The sequence below is a fragment of the Lagenorhynchus albirostris genome, chromosome 1 (assembly GCF_949774975.1).
Source record: "Lagenorhynchus albirostris chromosome 1, mLagAlb1.1, whole genome shotgun sequence".
Taxonomy (NCBI): Eukaryota; Metazoa; Chordata; class Mammalia; order Artiodactyla; family Delphinidae; genus Lagenorhynchus; species Lagenorhynchus albirostris.
In genome coordinates, this window is record NC_083095.1 from 125817346 (window position 1) to 125836328 (window position 18983).

Sequence of the window (18983 nt, forward strand, 5' to 3'; positions counted from 1 at the left end):
TATTTTGTGCATTTCCTTTTACATTCCAGAGTAGGGCGTCCTCGTTTAGCATTTCCTCAGCTTTGGTTTTCTATCCAGGCGCCTGAGAAGAAACACAGAGTGCAGTTTGCAATTGAAATTTGACATTTTGCTTAGAAAGCAAGTAAATAGTGGGACTGGAAATACAAGAGAAGCAGGTGTGGGTCTTGAGGGAGGGGTGTCAGTTATAATCAAAATAGTGCTTTTAGATTTTTTCTTCCTTCGTCTAAATCCCAGCAGCTGCAAACTTGAAGGCATCTCATTTCTCAGGAAAGGCTGTATGTATTGAAGGTGGTATTGTTTGGGGGCTAATAAACACCAAACTGCTCCAGAAAAATCTGTTTAAACATTTAATTACTTGCAAAGAGATGTTAACTTGTTTAATTCCTCTAAATTAAATTGTCACTGGTAGCTTTTCTGCTTATCCAAACCTGATTGTAATTACATTTTCAGATAGATTGGTGGGTTGTTCTCTAAGTTAATCAAGGTATGTGATAAATTGGGCATCTGCATGGTCCCTTTTAAAAATCGGAAAAACCACCACATTAAAATTTTTCTCTCCAGCACTCAAATTCCGGTGTGACTTCTGGGTTTAGACCAAATGGCTTTGTTCACCATTGTGGGACCCAAAGCCACAAAATGCATGGGACGATTAAGGAGATGATTTTATTCAGGCACTTGCAATAGGGAGAATGTTTATTAATGAGGAATGTCTCAAAGCAACTGGAGGGGGCCAAGGTTATGGAGGCAGGTGAAGCAGGGAGTCATCTGCCAGTCTTAGGGAGTCATGAGGAAGGATGGAAAGGGGTCTTATCTCTGTGTGAGCAGGATGGTCCTTTGTAGCTGACAAGAGAGTAGGGAGATTCCTCACCTGTTACTCCTTTCTGGGAGTACAGGGCTCAGATAAAATTCAGCATTATCACCTCATTCTACTAACTGGATCAAAAATGAGTTCCGGTTTATTTTGACCCAGGGCTTACAGGTATCCTAAGTACAAATATGAGGAAAGGCACGTTTCTGCAGCCCCCTTGCATAGTGCTCACGGACCATGTGCTTGCAGTCTAAGCTTTTTAAGATACTAATGTTGGTTTATACCAAGGGGGGAGGGGGTGGGTAGGATGAATTGGGAGATTGGGATTGACATATATACACTATTGATACTATGTATAAAATAGATAACTAATGAGAACCTACTGTATAGCACAGGGAACTCTACTCAATGTTCTGTGGTGATTTAAATGGGAAGGAAATCCAAAAAAAAGAGGGGATATATGTATACGTCTAGCTTATTCACTTTGCTGTACAGTAGAAACACAATATTGTAAAGCAACTGTACTCCAATAAAAAGTTTTTTAAAATAAATATCATATAAGATAAATTTTTAAAAAGATACTAATGATGGTTTAATAAGCAGTTCTGAACTTGTGGTAGTTTAGTACCTTTAGCTAGTTTGTTGCCTCATATGGAGCATGTTTTAAAATAGACCGTTAGGGCCAGACTTACGTGTGTGTCTGGCTTCCAGTTCTTGCAGACATCAGTTTTGCTTTTGGTTATTGATTTGGAGGTGCACATCAGCTTATTGGCCAAGGCACCCCAAATTTGCAGGGGGAAACCCTGGATAGGATTGAAAAACTTCAACTAAATATTTTCTTCGAGCACAAAAGGCATCACAGAAGCCTGGGGGCCAGTTGACAACCATGTAATGATTTTATTTTTTTTTTCAAGTTCTAAAGGCCATTAAAATCATCTGTTTGTGTCTGCTTATAAATAGGAATCCACTAGTAAGAAGTTGATTTTAGCTTTTAATTGCACATAATTACAACGGCAGAATCACTGTCTGGTTGCTTGAGATCACACTAAATCAGACAGCTTTAATTTGAATTTTTGATGACATGTTAGCACTTCAGCAAGAACAGAGAGATTATAACCCCAGAAAACAAGCTTTGTTTTTCCATAGACGTGACTGCTTAATCTCTTCACGAGACTTTAGCAGATAAATACATGTGTGTTAAGTGTGTGTGTATTTATATACATGCACATAGCAAGAGAGATACAGATAGATAAAATCTGTCATTCCTTGATCATGGCAATCTGACAGTTTTAATTTCCCAGTTTAGGATAACTTTTTTCCTCCATCAGTCAAGTCAGATCTCTTAATGTGGTGATGATTTGCCTGTTTAAGTTTGCGGTTTTTTGAACTCCTGCCTGCAAGGCTTCTTTCTTGTTTTACTGGGCTGACTGTCATCTTCCCAGCATCACATTTCAAGGCACAATAAGGCTGCATAGGCCACAGGAACAGTTTGGTTATCTTGGTTGCCGTAACGTGGATCAGTGGGGCCGCTTTTCAGTGTTCTGCCACATTCACAGCGGCTAAGCTGGCTCTTTAGAGTATGTTGTTACATTCCTTCCTCCTTTGACGCTACTCAACTCACGGGGAGTTTCTGTTATTTGGGTGATGGCCTCAGCCTAGGATTCTCTCCTCTCTGCTGGCCTTGAACTTCTCCATCCTCCTCCCTGCAGCCTTCCCTACTCCTCCCCTTCACAGTGCTTGCTCCCTTCTTGGAAGCCCTCCACCATTTATTGCCTCTAACTTGAAACAGCGATTAATTACATAAATTATATATTCATGGTAGATTCATAGATTGGTTCATACAGTATGGTGATTCCTAACTCAGGCAACTCCTCAGAACCATCTGAGTGGGTTTTAAAAAAAAAAAGCCTGGATCTCAACCCAGATCAAAAAATCTCTGACATTTGGGCCAGGGAGCAGGTACCGGGGGTTTTTGTTGTTTTTAAAAGCTCTCCAGGTGAAACTCACTGGTTTGATACCTTTTTTCTCCAACTAGATTGTAAGTTGCCTTGAAGGAGAAGCATGATCTTTAGTTCAGTTCCTAGCTTGGTCCTATGCTGCTGTCATTCAGGCGAGTTCTCTGTTCTGATGAAAAGAAGAGAAACCACTATTGATTATTATTCTTTGCATGTGCCATTTGTGTTCTAATCCATTTCAGTAAAACACTGTACTAGACATAAAGACAAGACATGTCCCTTGTTCTGCAGGAACTCAGAGTAAAGTTGAGGAAACTCACCCAAGAACAAGCCATCCCTGGACTCTGTGATATTCAGTGTAAGTTAGGATGGCCATATTAGAACTACATGGTCTGATCAGAGGTTTTTGTTTGACTTCCTGCTATGAGAGGTCATGTGGGTAAAATCATTTGGCGCCAAAATAATGGAATGTCTAGGATGTTGCAGTGTTTGCAGGGATACCATTCAAAGCTTTTAACAACCAGTATAGCCAGACCCATCAGAACAGGCACTAGGGTTTGGCTGTACACCCTGGAAGTACGGGAAGAGCAAGAAAGTGTAAAGCAGGCCTTGCTCAGTGGCACCTGTGATCTTTGACATGTGTTCTGACCACTTGGGAATTCACCTTTGACAATTAAATCCAAATCAAGAGGTCATGAGAGAGTCAAGACTTAGAGGAGACCACCTGGCCAGCACCATCTTTGCAGGGCTAGATTGATGGCAGGGGACCCCAAGGTCTTTATCAGCATATCAGATGTGGGCCACCCCGCGCCCCCCAGCTCTCAGGGATAATGGATTAGGTTGAAAAATCTGGAGACAGCCACTTGTGGGGGAAATACAAAAGGATCTTGAAGCCCAGTCTCTGTGATTTGGGAATCGCCATTGAAAGCGGCCAACTTGTTTTCCTGTGAGTACACTCCAATAAATAGATGCAATTCTTATCAATAATTAATGAGTCTAACCAGGAATTTCAAGGGCTGGAAAAATATTAGTAGCCTCCTATTTACAGTTGTAACCAGCTGGATTTGTTTAATGGGTTGTTTGCTTTTTAATTTGTAGCAGTTTCGAGAGAGACCTTTGGGGACCACGAGCCTTGTGGTTTCAGTGAGGCCTTTAGTAGATACACAACTATTTGGGGGCCAAATCTGCCTGCAGATAACTTGAGGTTCACTTGGCCGTTTAGAGACTGCAGAAAGGCAGTGGAGACATTTGGGCCTTCTATCCTCTATTCGATTTTCAAGATTAGAATTAAACATTAGGCCGTGGTCTACCGAGAGACATTTGCCGGAGTGTGGACTAGTTTCTTCCCAGTATCCTGGTTTACCATTTCTCTGTTCTTTTAATATAAATGGTCACTGATTCTGAAGTAGGAGACTAGGTACCATTCATTTATTCGTGCAAAGATTCCCTTGATACAAATAAAAATGGAATTTTCAAATGTAACCCGATTAACTCTTAATTGTATACCAATAGCCTGTGTGTGTCTCAGCTCCCTCAGAAGGCTTCTGAATGGCCTGCATCTCTTTTTAAACTTGGGGGGGAGGATTCAATTAATAGCAGGACTTTCTAATTGTGGGATTGTTGTGGAGTTGACAAAAATTTGTATAAATAGTGTACATTTTTCTACTGAAGAGGGCTGTGCTGAGACATTTTTAATTGGATTTTCATGGTGATTGACAGCTTTTGATTATGACAGTAACTTTATTTGGCTGGACTGCTTTAGCCTCTTGTTCAGATTTTTCCATCAAAGCCCTTTTTTATCCTCTGAATCCCCGGTGGAGCAGCAGTCATTGTGGAAGAGCCTTTTAGCACCTTTGTTGTAGCCATCCCTGGTGATGATTGGGCCCAGCTGGTAGTAGATAAGAAAATGTTCCTTTCACAAAGAGGCTGTGTCTCCCGCCTCTGCGGTTTCAATAATTTTAAGAGCCCCCCAAACCTGTTGAGGATTAGAAGTAGCTTTAGATGTGAAATGAGTGTTAAGTATTAGTAATCGGGAGATTAGGGCCCCAGGGACAGTGAGAGATAAACAACTGCAATTAAGGCAAATCTGCCGATGTAAACAAAATTTAGCAGAAACAGATGCCCTAACCATTTTAGGGCATTGATTTGAGGGCACCGAGGAATCGATTTTTGTCTTGTTTACACTTTCAAACCCCGGTGATATACTGGAAGGCTAAATATTTCATACAGCCTGGTTTTAGTTAATTTTTTTTCCAGCGCCTCACAGTAGGTGCCTCTCTTCTCGCAGTGACCAGGCCTGAGTTTATTCAGCATTCACAGGGAGCAGCTAATTGTCTATGAAGGGCCCCCATGTTTAAATGGGCTTGACAGGAATTTAAATTTTGTTTCAATCAACCCCTGTGCTCACAGCCTGCTCCAGTTTCTAATTTTTAAATTAAACATGATTTTTTTTTTTTTTTTTTTTTTTAAGCCACAGGCTTGCCTCTGCAATACTCTCGCTCTAACTCTGGGGAAGGCAAATCGGCAACCCTGGAATACTGGCTTTTGCAGGGCCTGAGGCACCAGCTCCAGGGCTGGAAAATTCTTTCTCCAAAACGAGCTTTTCCTTCCCCCGTCCGGGAGGTCAGCAGAGCTTTGGCTGGGCAGCTCAGCTTCCTGCCTTCAGAAATGGCCCCCTTTCCAGCTCTCCTGTGCAGGCAGCAGTGCGCATCATCTGGAAAGTGGGTTAAGTACCAAAGGAAGGCGTAAGGCTAGCTTTTGGGGGGCTGGCTGAATTGTAACCCATTGCACGTCTAGCGCAGATTTGTATTTCAGCAGCCTTTTCTGCCCTTGTGCGACAGGGAGACAGTGTCAGACCCATGTGTCTCAGTACACACTCACCGTTTTTCTTTGCTGAGTATCTGCTCTGGGTAGAGCATCCAGCCTGATGCCGAGGAAGCAGTCAGCCCTGCGTCCTGCCCTCAGCCAGCTTACAGTCTAGCAAGGAAGATGAGGATTTGAACAGCCAAGCACAGGACAGATTGTTAGACTCGCCAAAGGCCCTCCCCCACCTGCTCCTGCCCACCTTCAGCTGCCCCTCCACCTCATGGCACTCCTGTACACGCAGCCTGCACTCTAACAGTCCCCTAATGCGTGAGCCTCACATGGTCACGTCTTTGCTCGTGCTGTTTCTTCGGCAAGAATGCCCTTTCCTCACGTCCACGTGGTGAACTCCTACTCAGCCTCCAAGACTCAACTGGCACAGCCTCTGTGAAGCTTTCTCCAGCCTGCTTCAGTAAGGGTGCGGGCTTCCTGTTGTATGTCACCCTTCTTTCTGGCAAGTACCTGTATCAGTGCACTTTTCACACTTTGTGGTGGTAACTTAACGGCCCATAAACAAGAAGAAGAGATCATGTCTTCTTTGTTTTGTATCCTCAGCATCTAGCCCAATCCCTAGCCCCGAGTTGAATGCTCAATAAATAGTTACGAATTGAAATGATATGAATTGAACAGGTACAATGAGTTCTGGGGAAGGCAAGATTTCTTCCAGCCATGGGTATCTGGGGAGGCTTCGTGAATGGGGTGACAAATGAGCCAGACCTTGCAGGACATTGGGGTATTTATGTGAGTGTATTACTTTCTGCACACATGTGAAACACAGCTTAGATCCAATATCCGTACTGGTCAGAATCCGTACTACACCTTATTTCCTCTGAAATTACTTGAAAGAAATTGGAGCAACAATTGCGTACAACTTGGGGCTGCAGATAAATTCAGAAAGTCTTCTAATTTTTTTTTTTTGCGGTACGCGGGCCTCTCACTGTTGTGGCCTCTCCCGTTGCGGAGCACAGGCTCCGGACGCGCAGGCTCAGCGGCCATGGCTCACGGGCCCAGCCGCTCCGCGGCATGTGGGATCTTCCCGGACCGGGGCACAAACCCGTGTCCCCTCCATCGGCAGGCGGACCCTCAACCACTGCGCCACCAGGGAAGCCCAAGGCTTCTAATTTTTAACCTTAAAGAAAGAAAAGATTTATTTTAGAGAGAGAAATTAAGCTAAACAGATAACATTTTTCAAAACACGCGTTTACAGAGTTCTTTCATGTACACTATCTCATCTGACCTTCACATAAACACTGTAAAGATTATTCTTATTCCCATTTTACTGATGCATTAAACTGGGGCTCAGAGAGATTAATTGACTTGCCTAGAGTGACACAGCCAGGAAAAATACAGGACTCTTCTTTACTACATCAAAGCTAATATCTATTGATGCATAGTGGACAGGGGGTCGTTATTGTGGTTGTGGGAATTTCAGCTAAGTCAGGCCATTTCTAGAAATCCAAAACAAAACTAATACAAACGCCCCACAAAGAAATGTGTAGAATTTCAGCAGTTTGTGCTTGTGAGACCAAAAATGCCCTTCTAGAATGCTTACTCGACTCAGTCCTTGTAGTCCCCTCCACCTTGGCCTCACCCGGAATCTGCAGGGCTGTGGTCGAATCAGAGAGCTTGTATCTGGACACAGCGGCTGGGGCCTGGCTGAGGCCTGAACCTCAGTGCAGACAAACCAAATAGGAAGAGAGAAAGTAATCACCAGCAGTTTGCACCTGTCTGTTAGTTGGTAATCTGAAGGGAAGCTGTGAAAATTTGTGAGCTATATTACTGCTTTTTGGTTTTGTCAACCTGCAGCAAAAACTGAAGGTGTAGTATGTTCTGCAATTTATCTGGCCACAAAACCTTCTCTCATTTTTAGTTCTGCCATCGTGATTATAGGAGTGAGTGGCTTCTAAGAGATATTACTCTCTCAGTTTGGGAGAAATTTCTTTTAACTCAGAAAACCTTACTGAGCACATTCTATATGCAGAATATATTGCTAGGTGCTATAGTTCAGTGCTACTCAAATATGGACAGTGGGGGCTTCCCTGGTGGCTCAGTGGTCAAGAATCCGCCTGCCAATGCAGGGGACACGGGTTCGAGCCCTGGTCCGGGAAGATCCCAGATGCCGCGGAGCAGCTAAGCCCATGCACCACAACTACTGAGCCCCCATGCCACAACTACTGAAGCCCATGCGCCTAGAGCCCATGCTCCACAAGAGAAGCCACCGCAATGAGAAGCCTGCGCACCGCAAGGAAGAGCAGCCCCCGCTCGCCACAACTAGAGAAAGCCCACGTGCAGCAACGAAGACCAAAAATAAATAATAAATTTTTTAAAAAAGGTAACTGTACTTAAAAAATATCTATATGGACAGTATGCTAGTGTTAGTATCTGAACTGTTTCTTGAACACACGATGTGGAGTCTGTACCAGAATATAAATCAAGCGTGTCTCAAAGTCTTCTGTTTAACTCACCTGTCTTTTTTTGGTTGCAAAACTTCCTCAGTGAGGAAGCTGTGTGCTGATTTACTTTGTGGCATAGCTCCTTATCTTCTGGCAAACTAGTAGCAAGGGCTCCCAGACCATTACTTGAGTTGCACAGCTGTAAGGAATACAGAGGCTGATGAAACACTAATGTTGCCCTCCAGGAGCTTACGGCGTGGTGAGAAAACCATTGCATCCTCTGCAGTTGGCACAATACACGGCACAAAGTGGCTGTTCAATGATCTCTGTTGAATAGATGATCAAAAAGAACTAAATAAAAGGCAATCTTCAGAATGGGGAAAAAATTATAAACTACATATCTGTTAAGGGGTTAATATCCAAAATATACAAAGAACTCATACAACTCAATAGCAAGAAAAACAAACCAATTTAAAAATGGGCAAAGGACCTGAATAGATGCTTTTCCAAAGAAGATATACGAATGACCAACAGGTACATCACTAATTATAAGGGAAATGTTAATCAAAACCACAATGACATATCACCATATGCCTGTTACATCAAAAAGACAAGAGATAACTGTCATCAAAAAGACAAGAGATAACAAGTATTGGTGAGGGTGTGGAGAAAAGGGAACCCTTGTGCACTGTTGGTAGGATTGGGAACTGGTAAGGCCGCTATGGAAAACAATATGGAAGTTCCTCAAAAAATTGAAAATAGGACTACCATATGATCCAGGATTTCCGTTTCTGGGACTATATCTGAAGGAAACAAAAACACTATATCAAAGAGATATCTGTACCCCCATGTTCATAGCAGCATTACTTACAATAGCCAACACATGGAAACAACCTAAGCGTCCATCAACAGATGAATAAATAAAGAAGTTGTGAGATCAATAGATAATGCACAATGGAATAGTATCCAGCCATAAAAAAGGAAATTCTGCCATCAGCGACAACATGGATGAACCTTTAGGGCATTATGGTGAGTGAAATAAGTCAGAGAAAGACAAATGCTATATCATCTCACTTATATGTGGAATCTTTTTAAAAATTTCATAGAAAAAAGATTTGTGGTTACTAGAGGTATAGGGAAGGCAGAATTGGATAAAGGTAGTCAAAAGGTAGAAACTTCCAGTTATAAGATAAATAAGTACTAGGGATGTAATGCACAGCACGATGACTGTAGTTAACACTGCTATATGATATATTTGAAAGTTGAGAGTAAATCCTGAGTTCTCATCACAAGGAAGAAAAAACATTCTTTTGTATGTGTGTGAGATGATGGATGTTAACTAAATTTATTATGGTCATCTTGTCACAATATATGTAAAGTCAAATCGTGGTGTACACCTAAAACTTACACAGTGCTGTATGTCAGTTATATCTCAATAAGACTAGAGGGGAAGAAAGAACTAAATGCTATAGATGCCAAACTCAGGAGTGCCTTCAGAGACATGGGAACAAAGTAGCCAGGTCACACAGAATAGGGAGCCAGACAGTGATCAGGGTCCATCAGGAAGGCAGACGGGAGACTAAGGCTGGGAAGACAGCCTGCAAGTGCCCAGGCCAGCACAGGCATTAGAGGAATCAGAAGAGGGAAAGCACAGGCGTGGGGTCGTGCCCCCGCTCATTTCTGTAACCATGGTCGTAGGACTGGAAAGGTGTGTGGCTGACAACTGTCAGGACGTACTCTGTCCTCTGAATGTGAAGTCTGGAGAGGCTGAAGATGGGCTCTAGTTCTTGAAAGTGAGTCTGTCGTGAACAAGAGACAAGAAGCGACATGGTGAATTGGAAAGAACATTGATCTGCGTTATCAGAAGATAAACTTTCAACTACAGCCTCTGCGTCTTCTGGGTAATCAACAGTTACTTTTTAATTTTTTTTAAAAAGACTTATTTATTTTGGCCATGCTGTGCGGCTTGTGGGATCTTAATTCCCTGACCAGGGATCGAACCCGTGCCCCCTGCAGTGGAAGCTCGGAGTCAGATCCACTGGACCGCCAGGGAATTCCAAGAGCCTCAGCTTCTTCATCTATAAAATGGGGGTAGTGATACCAATCTTGAAGGGTGGGGGTTTTTTCTTATTAAAATAGAGTTTGTGAAAGTGTTTGTAAACTGTAAAGTGCTAGACATATGTGGGGGCACTAAATCAGCTTCTTTGGGTCATGACTTGTCTCATGTAATGACCAGTAGCTTGTCTGACCAGTAGCTTCTTGAAAGACAAATATGCTTAGTGGAGCTTAATGCAACTTAAAACAAATATACATACGTTGGGCGTTTGTAGCTAGTGTCTAATGAATTGGTAATTTTTTAAGGATAGACCTCTGTGAGTTACTCTTCCCCAGGCATTAGGAAGTCTTAACTTTTCATGTCAGTCCTCTAGTCAGTATTATGAACATCTTGTTGGAGGGAATTATTATGAGACAGTCAGTTAATAACAATTTGCTGTCTGCATCTTTGAGGTACTGTGATCGGTTCAAAAGGAATTTAAGAACCATCCAGATCTTCAAGGAGCAGACTGGACACACCCATAGGAGACATTTAGAGAAGGCAGGGTGAGCTGTGTGCTGCTGACTTGCACGGTGTGAGGACCCAGGACAGGGTGGCCGAGGGTGGTCAGAGGACGCATCTCAGCTCCAGCCAGAGCTGTAAGGATTTGTCTGAATATGGAAATTAGAAAGTGGTGGCTCAGCAGCGAGCCAGCTCTGGAAGGGCTTTGCACACTGGTGAGGAGTGTGGCTGCAGGAAGCTGCCATTTGTTCTTAAGCAGGGCAGTGGCCCAACCACAACAGGCAAACAGGCCACACAGGACTGATCTCTGCTTGTTCCATGTGGACCAGAATCTGTGGCTGGAACTGATTTATAAATAGGGATGTCCTAACCCCCTGGCTCTTTCTGAAATTCCATGAAGGTCTCCAGCCAAAAGAATAGGAAGCCAAGTTCAGAGCCTGTAGCTTCTTGGCAGCATGTCATTTGTCTCTCTCTCTGCATCTTCTTTTCAGTGTCCTTTCTGTCACTATCAGGGAAAATCATTAGTATGCTAATCTAGCTAGCCGTCATTTTAACACTGACCTTTGCTAACCTGCCTTTGCAATTTCAGGAACTACGTTTGACTTCTCTAAAAGTAACCTTAAATTGTAGTCTTGTAAGAATTCCAGAGCTGTATCCTTCACTCCTTCTTCTAATGAGGTTATGACCAAATGCTCATTATAATTGCTTTAGACTCCTTTTAATTTTCAAGCTTATTAATCATAAGAAGAGTTATTTAAAATTGCATAAATTAATCTTAGATTAAAAGCCCATCAAAGCCTCGAAACAATTAAGAATAAGTAGGATTTCCCTGGGGCAGCAAGTTTTATTTTAATATTGTAGTCAGGTGGATATCAGAACCTTGAAGTATGGTAGTGATTAATGTATGCAAAATTTAAATGAGATTTTTTAAATGGCAAATCTAAATCACATATTGACCTAACAGTAGGCTCTAACTGCATTGTCTGCCATATATTTAAACTGTTTACTGATCAACATTTTAATTACAGCATGTGCTGGCAGACCCTAGGACAAATGAAATCTAGCATTTTAAAATTTTGCTGCAAAGTCTGTTACCCCAAAATAACAAGACTCTTTTATTGGGAAGAATGGAGGAATGAGAAAACAGCGCAAACTTGCTGCAGCAACGTTGAAACCTGGCACAGATAGTGCTAAGGTGTGCAGCTGCCCCATCCTTCCTGGCCCCCACTCTCACCTTGTGATTCTGCTGGTCCGAGACAGCTACCTCTTCATGGAGCAGCATCTGGGTTTCCTTTGAAATTGATTCGTGCTTAATTAGGGGAATACTTCCCTTCATGTGTTTGAACCCTGGTTGCCAAGCATTGTTTACTTGAACAGTGTATGTAGCCTGGGGTCCCTAGGCCCCATCCCCTTTTGTGATGTGGAGACTAGATATTTCCAGAAATTTGATTCAACTGCAGTCGGAGCCAGCGGCCTTTTGTCTTGCCTACCTCCTCGATCTCTGCTGGGGTTGGCAGCTGTCTCCAGGAAGGTGGTCCTGGGCTGCATCAGAGTCTGGAAAGATTTTTCTCTTTTTTTTTTTTTTTTTTTTTTTTTTTTTTGCGGTACGCGGGCCTCTCACTGCTGTGGCCTCTCCCGTTGCGGAGCACAGGCTCCGGACGCACAGGCTCAGCAGCCATGGCTCACGGGCCCAGTCGCTCCGCGGCATGTGAGATCCTCCCGGACTGGGGCACGAACCCGTGTCCCCTGCATAGGCAGGCGGACTCTCAACCACTGTGCCACCAGGGAAGCCCAGATTTTTCTCTATTTTACAAATACTCTGTTTCCTTATAGAAAGTGGATGGGTAAGAGGGTTGCCTTGAATAAATTATTTCACCCCTCGCAACTTCAGTTCCCACTTCATGGAAAGGGGATAACAGTGACCAACTTACAGTTTCTGTTTTTGTGAAAATCCAGACAAGATAAAGCACACAAAGCACTTAGCATAGAAGTTAGGAAATACAAAGTTCCCCAGAACGTTTGCTCCTGCTCTCATCATTGACTTTCTAAAACTAGTGTTAAAATTATGTTTAAAAATTCAAATAGGGCTTCCCTGGTGGCGCAGTGGTTGAGAGTCCGCCTGCCGTTGCAGGGGACACAGGTTCGTGCCCCGGTCCGGGAAGATCCCACATGCCGCGGAGCAGCTGGGCCCGTGAGCCATGGCCACTGAGCCTGCGCGTCCAGAGCCTGTGTGTCCGGAGCATACCGCAAAAAAAAAAAAAAAAAAAAAAAATTCAAATAGTACAGAAGGATATACAATAAGCTCCCAGCCCTACTCTCTAGAGTTAAGCACTGTTAACAGTAACTTGTGTCCTTATAGAATTTTTAATTTTATTGTTCTGTACCTTACTTTTTCTCTTTAAGATCTTTCCATATCACATGAAGTCTGTCTTGTTCTTTTTAATACTGCATTGTGTTCCATTATATAGATGGTCCATATTTATTTAACCAGGACCCTGCCATAGAACATTTTGGCCATTTCCAGATGTGTTTGTTGGCCATTTGTATTTTTTTCACATACTTTGACCATTTTTCTTTTGGATAGGTTGTCTCTTCCTTCATCTTTTTGAACCTTGATTTCCCCATCTAGAGAGTGAGGCAGGTAGGCACACAGTCTCCAAGACCATGTTTACCTCTATAGGCTACAGTCCAGGCCTGGATGTCTTGCAGGCAGCTTTTACGCTACTACCAGAGGTGCCGGTCTGCTCGTGACCTTGCTGAGCCGGTGTTGAGCTGCAGGGCCAGTAGCTGCGGGTGGACTGCAAGAGGCTCGTTTTCTTCTCTTGTTCAGTTGTGTGTCTTCCTCTCCTAAAAAAGCAGGCTTGGAAATTACAGGGCAGAGCTGGGATTGAACTTCCATTAAAGCTGCCTGTAGACATCAGGAATATTTATTTTCTCTATTTGTTTTAAGCCTGGGAAGACTGTGTGGTTTTCTCAACACTGTCCTGATGGAGCCCTGACCAGGAAGCGTGCAATGCCCCTAGCCCTAATGTGCCATTAATGATAGGTTAATGTACGGTATAATGTTTTGGGGACTACGGGTTCATTACACTTCTGAGTGTGAGGTCTTTCCACAGAGCGCCCAAGGTCCCATTGCATTATATCATGCAATAAAAATACCCTTTTCATATCACACACTAATAAACTGTATTTGAAATGCTGTCTGAGGGCACTGCTGTCTTGTCTATAGGCTGTGCACGAGTGCAACAGTTGGGTTTCCTTTTTTCTATTTTGTGTTTTAGTTACACGGAATTCTGAACTCAGGGAAGTCTGCTCATTCCTGTTTTAAATGGATGAGTGAGTTAGGTCTTTAGGCCTGAGGCTCAGGGGAGGGGCCGCTCAGTGAGTGGTGAGAGTCTTTACTACATGGAGAGCAAGACCCCTCATTCTCCTCTGCCCGTCCACCCGTACTGTGTGCAGCTATCAGGGGAGCTGGTCTAGTGTCTTCCAGATTTAGCATTGAACACGTTAGGTATTACAAAAATTTCCTTAGAAAAGAAGTATGATAAGAACTGCCAAGTCTAAGCCACTGATAGTCATGACTGTAGGGCTGCTTCCAGGATAGCCTATGTGCCAGGAATTTCATACACACAGGCTTCCTGTGCAGTTGGTCCTGTTCTCCTTGTTTTACAGAGCACAAGAGTTCCCAGAGCGAGGGGGGAAAGAGCTTCACTGTAGAGAATGAAATCCACAGGCTCCTAGGAACCACAGGTGAATTACCTGCCTGTGGTTATTCATACCATCCTGTGAGTTGATTTAATCAGATGGTTTTCTTCTCAACAGTTAGCTGGCGGCAGAGGTAATTTTGAAGCTTGGAACACTTTGGAAAAGGAGACTCTTCTACATCAGAAAGGAAAAAGGCTTTCGAATTTAGGGATGAGGCAAAGACTGGGGGGTCACAGGACCTTAAAAGACCTATTTTATACTTTGATCCAGGGCAGACTGTGGCATTTGTGCTTTGTTGGGGGGTGGGGGGTTGTTTCTGCCAGTTGTAGAGTGTGGGGAAAGAGTGACACATGAGGTCCAAGAACCCGGGTTCAAGCCCAGTGTTGAGATTTCAGCCTGAAGCGCAGTCCTTAGCACCAAGGGGCGTCAGTGTCTTTGCTTGTAAAATAGGCTCACATCTACTTCTGACAGGGCTGGGGAATCATATGCAATGCTGTAAATGAAAACACCTAATTAGTATCTGGCACGGTTAGGTGCTCACAACTGTTGGCTATTATATTGCTGTTATTATATGTAATAATATAACAAAACATAACATATTAACAAACAAAACAAAAACATATTGTAACAAAAGGCAGAGGCTTTAGAGCTGATGTCCAGTTCAGATCCCAACTCTACCTTAGCCAAATCACTTCTCTGAACCTAGTTTTCAAATCCACAAATAGGTAGTGACAGTAATGCCATCCTGATACTTCGTGGGATTACTGTGACACTTGAATTAGATGATGAGGTTGAAAGCACTTTGTGGAATGAAAAGCTCTACTCAGCTGCTGGTAAATACATATATGTATTTTTCTCTCCAAATCAACGTATTCAAACTGAATAAATATCCTTAGAGCAAAGCCACTAAGGGCAGCTGTTAGAAAGATTCACTGATCTGTCCCCCTCCCCACCAGGGAGCTTGTCACAGCCAAATTGTAGGCCAGAGCAGTTCTTCTACCCGATGTCTTCATAACAGCAGAGAAGCGGGGTGGACCCAGGACAGAGTCTGTGCTCCCCTGAGTTGGTGCAGGGAGAACCAGTACCTGCTGAGAACAATGGTTGAAAGATCAAGGGACCATGTTGAAGGGTTGAGCTGGTCTGGAGAGCCAACGAGATGACAGAAAGAAAAAATCAAGTTGCTGAGACTGTCCTGCAGAAGACTGGACCTTTGGCTCTAGGCAACGTCCGCTTAATTGTTAGGAGAAGCATATTTAAGTTTCAAGGATGATTAGTTTTTCTTTTAAGGGTGATAGGATCGGACTAAACCTTTTGTTTAGATGTGGGGACTTCAGAACACTTACATAAACCTCTCAGGGGTTAAATCTGTCTTTAGGGCTACCAGGACTTGAAAAATGTTACTTTGTATCAAGAGAACCAGAAGTGACAAGTTCATTTTAAAAGCCTGGTTTGTCATTGTTTATCTAATTTTCAGAGTTGACACAGAAAATTAGACCAGCTGACACTCACTCTCTGACCGTCCCCTGGCTCATTTCCCTGGTCCTTTCCTCCCTGACCTTTGCAAGTACAAAATGCTCCAAACCCCAAAATATAAAACTTACCACCGAGTTTCCAAGTTGCCCTGTAGTCATTCCAAGATTCTGTCATAGGATGTCATCCCTAATGTGATTATAAAAACAAGATGAGGTTATAAATCTGCTCTGTGAGGTATTTCTTTTCTCCTTCTGCTTTGACCGTAAATCTTAGAAGTAATCAAACTCTCTCCAAAGGAAGCCAAGATAAACTTGGGCCCTAAGTGGCCCCATATGTCTTTACTGAGTTCAGAGGCTCTGAAGGCTTGTCTGCCAGGTGACATCGCACGGTGCTGCTGAAAGGCGGCCAGACGGAGTGTGAGCTTTCCCGTTTAATATTGACCTTCCAAAACTCAAAGAGCAGCAAGTCTTCTATTCACCACCTTCAGTAAATGAGCTACTTCCAAGGAAGGATATTATTCAGATAACTGAGACTTATTCCTTATAAAACCAAAACTTTTAAAAAAGATTATAGGCAAGAGGTTTTAAATGTATTATATACACTTCCCTATCCTTTTAAACGGATTACATGCATCAGGGTCTGGCTTTTTAGAAAATGTTCTTTAGACCATCATCATGAACAGTCTGTTTGCTGCGTTCTGCTGTCCTAGTGTCTCCTGATCTTAACACGTGGAGGGCCACTTGTCCCTGCACTGGTTGACCCCAAGCTGGTTCTTTGGTTTTGTTCTTGTTTTGCAGTGTTGCTAATAGATGTCACTTAGTACTCCTGCCCTTGTTCCCCTTTCTAACAGCCCTCCCCTCTTCCTCTTCTATTTTGTGCTTTAGATTGGGAAACCAGATAGTGTGTAAGCACTAGTCTAAACTACAAAAAAATGGACTTGAATAAAGGCTTGAGGAACTAGCTAAAAGTAAAGTGTTCGAGTTTTACTGTAACTTTCAGATTCTTACTCTTAAGTAAGGGAGTCAAATTTACAGTGGCCTGTAGGTATGTAAAGTGCCTCTAGATTTGAAAACAGACCATTTCACTAAATAGGAAATATACTGCTTGATAACATTGCATGCAGATGCCCAAGTTTGAAACAATATGACCACTTCGCTCTTGAATCAATAATTAGCGTAAAATTATTTTGAATTATTATTTGTTGAAGTTGTTTTTACTTTTCTGAGGGGACCAAATAAGGCATGAATGTGCCAGGGGGAGTCTTCTGACTCTAAATACCAGGTTTAGAGCCAGACACACAGAAGCCTCTCAATCCATCCGTACTGGATTTGATTGACTTGAGGTCTCTGTGTAAACGGGAGCATAACTACCAGAAGAAGCAAGTTTGTACCTAAATAACTTTGTCCTTCTTAACGGTGAAAACAGACTTGGTTTCATACAGCTCTGCGGGGAAGGCCATCGCCAGCTTATCTGTAGCCAGATGAAGTGCACCCCCTTTCTCGTTCCTTCTGCACATGGCCAGTGACACCGCCTCAGAAGACACAGGCCACACCGCTCGCTGCCACAGAAAACGCATTTCAGCTTTCCGTACATTTAATTTTCTTCAACATTACCTTGCAAACCACAGTAAATCAATAACAGAATAGTTAAGTACCACAGGTTCTTTGTGTTTTGTTTTAGAAAATATTACTCAAGGCTAAAAGTGGGTTCTATTGATGATTTTTATTTGCTGCTGGGACACAAAATGATCAGAATTTTCAAATGGTTCGCTTCCTGTTTGTGGATTTCCTTAGGAAAAAAAAAGGAGGGGACAGATTCAAATGGAAATGATGGCTGATAGCAGAAACTCTGGAGTAACTGGTAATTTTCAATCCTGTATTTTATAGACTAGGCCTGGTAACTTTGACCTTTGTTATGCTTTTATTTCAAATTTTCCAAAAGGGCTGCCCGAGCCCACCCCTTTGGCTCCCTCACACTCACCCCACCAGTAAGTAACCCTGTCTACTAAATAGAGTGAGGCTCAGAAAACGGGAGCGTCACAGCTGGAAACAGTAAAGAGAAAAAAAAAAAAAACAAGATGGCACTTCAGTTAAAGTTATTTACCCAAAAGTTTGACATCTGGTATCTTTAGCAATTTTTCCTCTATGTTTCTTGTTGATTTGGTAACATCAGAAAATCTCCACTTGAGCTTCAGTCTTTGTGTGAATGGTTGTTTTTCCTTATTAAGAAACTAGAAAAGCTGTTACTAAGATGAATTTTAAGAGGTAGCAGCCTTTACTTAATTGAATGCTTCTTGAAATAAGATGAGACAATGGATATGAAGTGTTTTGAAAAGTTAAAAGTGTGATGCCAGGGCTCGAAACCTGTGACTCACCTGCCAGGGTGATTATTTGTCACTTCTCATTGGCACCTCCCAGTCGCCACCATTATCACCCTTCCCACTGCCCCTACCATCACTCACACACATATTCTCTCTCTCTCTCTCTCTCTCTCTCTCTTTCTTTCTCTCTCTCTCTCTCTCTCTCTCCTGATGAGTCATCACACTGCATTTTCAGCTATGTTGGCCTCATATCAGTCATATGATATGCCCTTATTATTTTAAAATTTTTCCCAGATTTGTGGTTATGTGCCCTTTTTTCATTCCTAATGATGTTTCCTTGTGTCCTCTTTTTACCATTTTTGTCAGTTAGTCTACTTTATTAATCTTTTTAAAGAACCAGTATTTTATTGATTTGATCATCTCTTTGATATCTAATTCCTTTGTGTTCTTTATTACTTGCTGTTTTATGTTTCCTTTGGATTTACTTTTTGTTCTGTGTGTAATTTATTGAATTGGACACTTAGCTTGTAAATTTCCAATCTTCTTTTCCTTAATATATCCATATAAAGCTATAAATTGCCTTTTAAGTATTACTTTAGCTGCATCCCACAAATATTTATATGTAGTGTTTTTGTTGTCATTCAGTTCTAAGTAATTCCCAATTTCAATTAGGATTTTTTTTTGACCAATGAATTATTTAGAAGTATTTTTTGTTTGCACATAGTGGTGTTGTGTTATCTTGTGATTGTTGTCTACTTTTCATGCACCATGGTCAGAGAACATGGTTGGTATAGTATCAGATCTTTGTTATTTGTTGAAACGCCCTTACTACACTGTTTTGTTTTGGTTTTTTTCAGTGTTCTCTCTTTGCTTGAAAGGAATGTGATTC

General features: G+C 42.4%; 1 protein-coding gene across 9 annotated transcripts in view; it reads left to right on the top strand.

Annotated features, from left to right (window-relative positions):
* The window catches only part of MAP2K5 (mitogen-activated protein kinase kinase 5), a 262889-nt gene that overhangs the window by 231398 nt on the left and 12508 nt on the right, over positions 1 to 18983 (top strand). Inside the window, exon 22 of one of the 9 annotated variants that reach the window (XM_060152940.1) lies at positions 13226 to 13637. The exons of the other annotated variants lie outside the window; for them this stretch is intronic. Coding sequence (XP_060008923.1) covers positions 13226 to 13276 — 51 coding nt within the window. The 3' untranslated portion in view covers positions 13277 to 13637. Of the gene's footprint in view, positions 1 to 13225; positions 13638 to 18983 lie in introns of those variants that run through there. 9 annotated transcript variants of the gene reach the window in all.